Here is a 9,496-nt window from a genome sequence, read left to right as displayed (position 1 = left end):
GATGTTTTTAGGTTTAAAAAGTAATTGCCAAATGTTTTCATCAGTGCCTTTGAGCAGTGTTTCTTTTCAGTTCGCTTTAGCTTTTGTAAATTTTATTTAGCTTCATGCTGTTTCATTGCCGACACTCTGTCAGCTATCACTGTAGTATTGAGTAATGTTGGCCCATCATTGCTTTCTTGGCTAGTCAATTTTTTGCCTTGCTGCGGGCAGGTTACTTATTATTAAGCAAGACAGACCATGTATGTCTGAATATGTGGCCACTTTGGTGACAGGCTAAACTAACCCAGACTGATTTGCAACAGAGAGGTGGCCAGTTCTCTACCCAAGGTTATAGAGATCATTTTTAAAATGCAAAAGCTATGTAGCCACACAGGCAGCACCAAAGAGAACATCTTGTAGCATTTAAACAAACTTAAAAGTCAACGTAGAAGTCCAGCCACTGCTTTTACTGGTCTAGTTTCCAGTTAATTTATTTTCGACCTCATTAGGTGAAAACGATGGCATACAAAAAAGAGTGCTTCTCTGAGCTCGGAAAGGGGACACATATAAAAATATGCTACTTAGTAAAACAAAAGAAAGATAAAATTACTCAGGTGAGAAAAAATAAGGTTCGCTGTTGCATTTGGGGTTAAATAGTACTCTTACCAGCTCTGTCCCTGACACAGGTGCCAAGGTCTCTAAATTAAGTTGAACAGGTGCAATTATGATGCAAAGGTTGGGGCAGGCTAGGAGAATTCCCACTCCCTTTATGGCAAAATCCTATAGAACTGGATAGTAGATAGATATTATGAACCATCCTAAGGAAAAGAACAGAGAATGATTTCTTCTCTGTAGGATGATTCTAAAAACATATAGATTATCTTTTAAATTCTATACATTTTTAGAGTAATCTCTGTTGAAACCTATTGGTTTAATCTATGTTCCATTCTGTAGGGCTTTTCGGCTAGGGCCCGTGCAAGTACTGTGCACCCTTTGCTGGGCGCTGTGGAGCTTAGGTCCAGAGGGGCTCACTGAACATCACCGTACAGAGGGCACAGGGGTTACTTTGAGGTGGGAGAGAGCGGATATACTCCACTATATGGGCTCAGGTCATTGAGTTACCCCCAAGAGCTGGGGTAGAGGGAGCTAACGAAACTTCGGTACAGCAGTTATGGCCACTTGGTAGCTCTGTTGCCAGCCTGCAATCTGGAAGCAGAGGAATGGGGTCCAGCATATGGCTCTCGAAGCAAAAATTCTTCTTTAGATCTTCTGCCTCCTGGGAGTGCTCCAGTTCCTGTAGAAATCAATGGGAAACTTTCATTGGATCAGGCCCTTTGTGTAAAGCAATGCTGAAATGACAAACATGGATACTCTCCTCGGGAATACTAAATGTATTGCTCATTATTACCATAAACTTCTAGAATCTTGATTACAGTGATTTTTTGTTTAAAATGAACCACTACTTTACCAAGGACACTGCTACCTCCTTTTGCCAGTTTAAGATCTGGAGGGAGCGATGGACCAACAAAGAAGTGCTAACTCTTGTTCCTTGTAATAGGAAGACTATGTCTTTGACAGCAAATATATTAATATCAAGCCATACCCTTATAGTAATGTCACCAGGTCTTTGGTTGGGGATGGGAGCAGAAAGGATAGGGTCCCCCCTGCATGGAATGAGCAGTTCCCAAATCCTGCAGAACCCCTGAGATCTCACTATTGCCAAACCCAAACATTCAGAAATCACGAGTCAGGCTCACCAGGTATCAAGAGATTAGGGTGACCAGATGTCCCAACTTCATAGGGACAGTCCTGATTTTGGGGACTTTTTCTTATATAGGCTCCTATTACCCCCCACCCCATCCCAATTTTCTACACTTGCTATCTGGTCACCCTACATGAGATTGGATTAAAAATTAAAAGGGTTTTCAAAATAATAAAAGTTGAATTATTTTTATTTGTTTACTGTTTTGGGAGCCTTTAGGTTCATGTTTTCAAGCTTTTCTTTGCAACCATGAGGTCTAGAACTATTTTTTATATTTTATTTTATTTTATTATGCAATAGGAGATAGTGTCAATCACAGAAATGCAAGATCTGGAGCTTTAACAAAATAGTGCAAGAATTGGCAATACTGGAAGACCAGGGTCATTCACACAGAGGCCATGTAGTTCTGTACCAGCTTTGGAGCAGACAGGGCCTGCCATCCCCAACATCTTCATGGCATGGCTAGCCTGCCCACTACAGTCACTGTGGAATTCCCCTGCAGAGGCTCTGTTCCACATTCAATAGAGCCTGATGTTGACAAAAGGCTGGGATCACTTGGGACTGCCTTGACTTGTAAGCAGATTCCTTACACTGTTGATGGTGCATACTTGCCCTGCCCCACTTGTGGATTCTGCAGCCCGTGGTAGTGCCATCAAGGTGATACTCCTCCTTCCACCCAGAAAGGGGGAAATCAGGACATGAGGAATCTTTCCACTTGCAGATTCATAGGGTAAGTTCTGGCCCTTGGCTTGGAAGAATATAGTGATCCCTCAAGTTGAGAATGAAACTAATGGCATTCATGCAACCAGGCCTAACCAGAGAGTATTAAAATGATCAAGTTATTGCTCCCTAATAAAACACACAATAAAAAATTGCATCGAAATAAATATAAAAGCCCATGATTTCACTTTTCCTCAAGAGAGTGTTTAATGCAAATCCCTAATAAACAAGCAGTTTTAAAGTAGATACCAACAAACAGAAATAAAAGGCAGGATATTTTAAACTATTGCTTTTATTATAATTCCACTGGAGCACAAATAAATAAGCACTAAATTATTGTAAAATATTGTCAATGCACTAAAGAAAGGAGAATCTCCAAACAACATCTTATTACTTCAGAAGTATCAAAGTACAGTTAATTACATCTTACTTAAAAAAATCAAGTACAAAAATGAAAAGAAAATTATTATGTATTTATACTGTGTATATAGAAATGGTTAATAATATATGATTACACTTATCCTCTAGCTACTCCTTACTCCTACACAATTTCAGGCACATACCTGACATTTCTAACAAAATATGAAAAGAAAAGCAATATGACATTCAGTTTTAAGATATCGGTAAACATATTACATTGGAATGAACACAGAATGGTTTCTCCTTATTTAAAAACCCTGTCATTTAAAAACATAATGCCATAGTCCACTAAAAGAAAAAATACCATTTTATACCATTTGCTTTAATTTGTTAAAAAGAGCATTAAAAGTAAGCATACATTTGCTAATATACGTAAACACATTTTTAGTGCAAGAATAACAAGACCTGTGACTTTACTGTGCTTTCTTGAAATCACAGTGCACTTTACACAATTGCTACACTATAATGTTTAACTTTAGGAATTTAAAGCAAAGTAAGTGCATACCAAACAATTTCATATATACAGTCTTTATAAGTGTGTGTCTATATGTGGCCTGTATGTATATACAGATTGCATATTTATATAACTGCAGCTTTAGTGAGCGCATGTTGCCAAATATGATCATTCACCCTGTGATATAGAAACTGCTGAGACAATAGGGAATGTAGAAAATGTTTAGACAGCATTTTGATGGTACGTTCTCTGCAGTGAAGATGCACCTTTTACTCTCAGGCTGTGCACTCTGCCAAATGATAGTGTTGCCAAATGGTCAGAGCATAAGACAGGCACTTACTCCTAGCTCTGGATTTGACAAGTCACTCAACATCTCTGCCTCAGTCTCACCTTCTATAAAATAAAATGTATCCTTCCTCCCATAGGTGTGCAGTTTAATTCACGTTTCTAAAGTGCTTTGAAGATAAGTGCTAAGTTATATTTTAATTTTTCATGTGGCATCAAACAATAATAAATATAAGCTATTGTCTACATGGCATACAATGGTGGTCTGCAAGCATTTGGGCTAATTGAGGGATGATGGCTATTGGGCTGAATTATATCAGCAAAACAGTAAGTGGTTTTTGTGGTAGTTTAAACGGTCACGCAAATCTGATTACAACCAGAATGCTTTGGTACCATCATAATTATTCCTATATGTCAATATGAAAAGGATACTGTACAAACCTTGAACGGTTGTATATACAAGTGTTTATACTCCCCCAAAGGTTTTGTAATTTTGCCTCTTTTGAAGGTTTTTCAAGATATTCCCATTGGAGGCATGAATGTCAGTAATGAACAACTGCTCTTGGGGAATGTTTCCAAAGGGAATATTAATGTTTTTAAAATGACTAATTGCTTATGGAAGAGTCCAGTTTATACAAGTATCATCACCGAACACCTACATATGTATTGTTAATAGAGAAATTCGGTGCAGTTTGTGAAAGGGACCAAGTAAAAAAAAATTCTCACATTGATGATATGAAAGTCTTTTCGTGGCATATAATTACCTATAACAAGGAAGATAATGCATTTCACCATTCTAAACATTTTCTGAGTAATGAACCTGTTACGTCAACATATTCCGCATGACCAGCAAGTCATTCTCTTTCCAGCAGATTCTGGAACATTGCAAGATCTCTTGAGTTTTTCTTCTGCCATTTTCTTTCTTTTTTGAAAAAAAATGAGTAGGCAGAATATACAATTGGTGCCTTTTGGGTACAAAATGTATTTAAAGATTCCTTCACAATTTGTGGTTTTTATGTTTTCTATCATTTGGGTTGTGGGGGCTTCTTTAATTTTTCACCTAACTTTTGTACCCATTTCAGCCACTTTATATCCAACAACACACACACATTTCATATATACAGCATATATATAAATGAGTGTGTCTATGTGTGCGTATATGTATATACATATACACACGCATACAGCATAATGCTAATATACATACAAACATATAAACACACACTTCTTTGTTTACCTTATACAGAAATCCTCAATTTGGACATCAAAATATACATTAGTTATAAAATATTTAAAAACTGTATTATTATTTCAGAGGCTGGAAAGAAACTACTACTGATAAAGCATTACTCAAACTTTAGTAATATAGATTACAAAAAAAACCTACTAAAATTGGTTATTTTTGGTTTTTTTGATCAGCAGTGATGCCCAGGGCATTGCTGCAATATAATTTCAAAGAAAAGCCAATACGACAATAAGTTCAAACAACACATTTTTTCTTCTCAGAGAATATAATTTTTAAAGGACTATTAAAGAGGAATTTTCATGCTGCCAAATTTCAGAAGCATAGATAGAACTTTAAATATACAAAATATATGTGATAGCATCATTTTATCACTCCATGGCAATACGGATATTGTTCACCCTAAAGCGTTTCTTTTGGAAGATATTTTAATGCACAGCTCTCATCCTCATATGTAGTAAAAGCCATCTCTTTCTCCTGTTAAAACCAAGAGGTCATAATTCTTTGGTCATGACATAGCATTCTCTTAGGATGGGTGTGATGTCACAGAGGACTATGACCCAATTATCTGATCAGCCAGGAACAGGAAATGGGTTACTTGAGAGAAAGATGCTCTGTGGGTCTGATCCAAAGCCAACTGAAGCCAATGGGAGTCTTTCCATTGATGTCAATGGAGTTTGGATCAGGCCTTTTTTAATAATGCTTTCCAATTTGATACAACCCCAACTAGGGATGTTTGGGGTACTTAAAAATAATGTAAACAAATTTTGTTACCTTTACTTTCTGGACCAAAGACAAATGTGGACAGGAATCATGGGTGCATTGCCACTGTTTTAACCAGATAAATAATGGGTTAATTCATTATCATGTGATGTACAATTCTTAGTCACAGTGAACCATGGTCTCCTCTAGTCAGCTGAATAAAAGAAGGAAGAGCGTCTATTTTAGACCTTTCTGCAGTAAATTTTGCTTACTTGGTTAGCCAAATGTAGCCTAGGAACTATCACTGGAGACTTTAATAACTGATTGACGTAAAAAGAAGGGCAATTTATAATAGTAAATTTACCAAATATCTGATGCAGAACAACTCTTTTTTAATGCAATTTGGACATCCAAATTAAGCATTTTTATTTGCATTGTTTACAGTTTTTACTACTTCCTGCCAAAACCTTTCCCAGAAGAACAAAAGCAACGGATGTCTCTAATGAATATGACTCTAGTGAACTTCTACAGCCCTAGCACCAGGTTGATTTGTACATTGTACTTGTTAAACAAAAGTACAACCACATGCTTTTGTACAGAGGCCAAATTTAGGCAGGTAAGGTCATTAAAAATGACGACAACAAAAAAAAGAGCATTAGGATACCACATATAAAATAGTTAATAAAACAATATAACAGTTATTATATTATATAGTAAAATTCTTCATAAATTTTTGAATTATATATTTTAAACAGTGTATTAGTTCAGGTGTTTTCAATAGATTGGCAAAATATTTACATTTCAATATCTTCTGGATCCAAAAAAATCCTTAATAATATACATGCCTTAATCAGCTGGAAATTTCGATTTTTTTTAGATTGACAGGTGAGCACCACATTGGTATGTTTTTCACTAGGTAGTTCATCACCTGCAGATTAAGTTTTATGTCACAGGCATTGCCTTATTAAGAAAGGAGGCTACTTGTGCATCTTGCAACATTGTGGTGATGGCATCAGCAACAGTCTGGTCATATTGCTGTGTCCCAGAAAACAGTTTGTTGTTTGGAATAAGGAGGGGGGCTGTATTTCTTGTTCCCAGTGTTCTTCTTCCAACTCGGCAAAATGGGCATGCTGTCCTGTTTACAAAGTCCTTTCTCTGATTTCTGTCGCGCCTTTATTTCTTTGCACAAACAACGCTTTTTCTCAATCATTTCCAGCATTGTATGGTCCCCATGCAACCACTGCATACATGTCACCTATCAAAAAAATAACGCATACAAATAACTGCTTAGCCATAGATTATGTTTAGAGTGTTGGCTCCTTGTGGTTACCATGATGTTTGTGAAGATTATCAATGGTTTTATGAACACAAAATCCTTATGCACTAAAAGGAATAAACACAAAAATCCACTTATATATACACTAGACAAAGACATAAAAGAAAATAATCCTTGTTAACATTGCAAGCCTAATGCAGGCTAATAAGGTAAATGTTTTTGCCAAACAATGGCTATTTATTTCAGGATTTTAAATAATATAGTTGATCTTTAAAAGGCACATAGATCTTACCAATATCCTGCAATGTTGAAGGTAAAAATTCTATTCACTCAAAACCATGTTTTATAATGCCTGCCAAATTCAATTTGTCACATTAGAACTGTGGTGTTAACACTTCCAAATATAAGGGCTAAATACATTTTTGTATGATTTAATGAATCCTATTCCTGTCAGATGTTTTAACCTATCCTGTTCTTTGAAGTGTTTCATTAACACAAAAGGAGAAAGTTGTTTTAAAACTGAACATCTTCATTCATTCACTCTATTGCAAACTATGGTCCTGATCCAGCAAAGCAGTTAAGCATTTGCTTAATTTAAAGCATATGGGTCATCCCGCTGAAGTCAGGGGAAATAGCTTCTTTTCAGTTCAGCGGGATGACTCATACGGTTAAACTTAAATATTACGTGTAGTGCATCACTGGAGTGGGGCCTAAACAGCTAACTTTCAAATGTGTCGGTAAATGGGTCAATGGATTTTGAGCATATCCTTGCTGTACATCTGCCTGTGTGCACAGATCAGGTAACTCTGCTCCTAGCAAACTTGATGTTCATGTAAAAGTGCTGGTTTGTGTGTCAAGACATGTATTTTGCCTGTGCCTTTAACCACACAGTAAACCTTGTATAGCTGTGAGGCTAAATTTGGAGGCACAGTTTTCGTGGCTCTTAACTTGTAGTGAAAATGTATATACTGTACACTAATACGGAGAATACATTTTAAATTTCACAAAAAATGTTTGTTTACAATTAACTTTATACAGATAACATAATCTATGGGCGTTCTTTCAATTCCAGGCATGGCAAACAACGGTTTAGAAAAGCACTAAGAGCCTGGTTATCATTGAAGTCAATGGAGAAACTTCCATTCATATCAATGGGCAATTGTCAATTTGAAATCTACTCAGTAAAAAAGAGAGGAGAGAGAGAGAATAAAAATATTCAGGTACTACCCCTGCCCCTGAGTTCACAAAACGGGGGGAAATGAGTAACCAAGCAGGCATACGTAGCAGAAATATTAATTATGCATACAGTGATCTCAGTCGCACAAAATAAACAAATTGAAAAAACAGAAACCCATATATTTTGCTTACAAATGACTTTCCATAAGAGTAATGTTACTTGCAATGCTGGTTTTCAGACAAAATCATGTTCCTTTAAACTCACACAACAAATTCTTCACCTTGACTTTTGTCTAGGATAGGATTTTGTGCAGTATTGTTATTGGAAGAGCTGATAATAATGTAATCCTAAACCAGATTAGAGATGAGATGCGGTATTGAACATTTTTGCTAACCTAGAATAATGCAGGTAACATATGCACAGCATACCTTTCCTGAACTGACTGAAGTTAAAAGTCAACTAGGAGCCTGATCTGCTTTGCAATTTCTATTTGAGTGTTTGGCTCTCACTTTAGGTGTGTTGCGTCATTTACGGCAGACTCTGTATGGCAGATGTCACGGTGAGTCAACAAAGTTTTTAGATTTGTTATGAGTGCTTTGGGCCTGATCTAAAGCTTGTTGAAGTCAGTGGAGAGATTCCCATTGGCTTCAACGGACTTTGAATCAGAACCTGTGTGACTAAAAGGTTTCCTTGCCATTATGTCCAAGGGCAATATTTTATTACTTAGACATCTGTGTCTTCTTTTTATTGGATCCCTCTATCTGGCAGGCCAGGCGCATAGTCTGCACATAATTTATCAAACAGAAAATCCATACCGCATACCAGCATCTGGGCAGAGTTTGACCAAACAGACACTTGAGAGTGGATTTCACTTACAGGCATGCGGAAATACCCGTTTTTTACCCACCCAGTAAGGGAACAGTGCAAGTTTGAATATGAAATGTATGCCTTATACTGTACTCATCAGCTGTAATGCACTGGAAAGCCATCATCAGCACATACTGTTGCTATCAAGAATAAATTGCATTCGTGTTTTCATCCACACACTCTCCCATTGTGTTTGCCTGGTTCTATATCTTCTAATGGATAAAGACTTTCACATGCTTTGAAGGAACTGAAGCTGAATCTTTACATCCTAAGAAGTAAAACACCAATTGCAAATCCCTAAAGATGGAAGCGGTATTTCAGAATTTGTCTGCATATTAGTAGCTACAAAACAGCTCTGGAATTCCCTGTATCACTGAAGCTAAAACAAACTCAAGTATAGAGAATGCAACATTCTTTTGTATTGGTTAGAGCTAGATGAATAGTTCATAAAGAGCAATTTACTTCAGGTCCAATCTGTGAAATACCTGAGTGCCCCTAACTCCCTGAGAGGAGATGTCAGCTTCTCTGATGTTTAGCTTGTGAAGGTTTCTTCTCCAGGATAAATAATATATGTGTGGATGCCAGGAAAGAAACGTTGGTGTCCTTTGTAA

At 36.8% G+C, this 9,496-nt stretch overlaps 1 protein-coding gene across 1 annotated transcript in view; it reads right to left on the bottom strand.

The window, feature by feature from the left end:
* Positions 1–1,051: 1,051 nt before the first annotated feature.
* NYAP2 (neuronal tyrosine-phosphorylated phosphoinositide-3-kinase adaptor 2) overlaps positions 1,052–9,496 on the bottom strand; it is a 182,541-nt gene continuing 174,096 nt past the window's right edge. Inside the window, exon 8 of the mRNA XM_045031524.1 lies at positions 1,052–1,273. Within this exon, the coding sequence (XP_044887459.1) occupies positions 1,085–1,273 (189 nt within the window). The 3' untranslated portion in view covers positions 1,052–1,084. The remainder of the gene's footprint in view (positions 1,274–9,496) is intronic.

The sequence above is a fragment of the Mauremys mutica genome, chromosome 9 (genome assembly GCF_020497125.1).
Source record: "Mauremys mutica isolate MM-2020 ecotype Southern chromosome 9, ASM2049712v1, whole genome shotgun sequence".
NCBI classification, from domain to species: domain Eukaryota; kingdom Metazoa; phylum Chordata; order Testudines; family Geoemydidae; genus Mauremys; species Mauremys mutica.
This window is presented reverse-complemented; position numbering and strand designations above follow the sequence as displayed.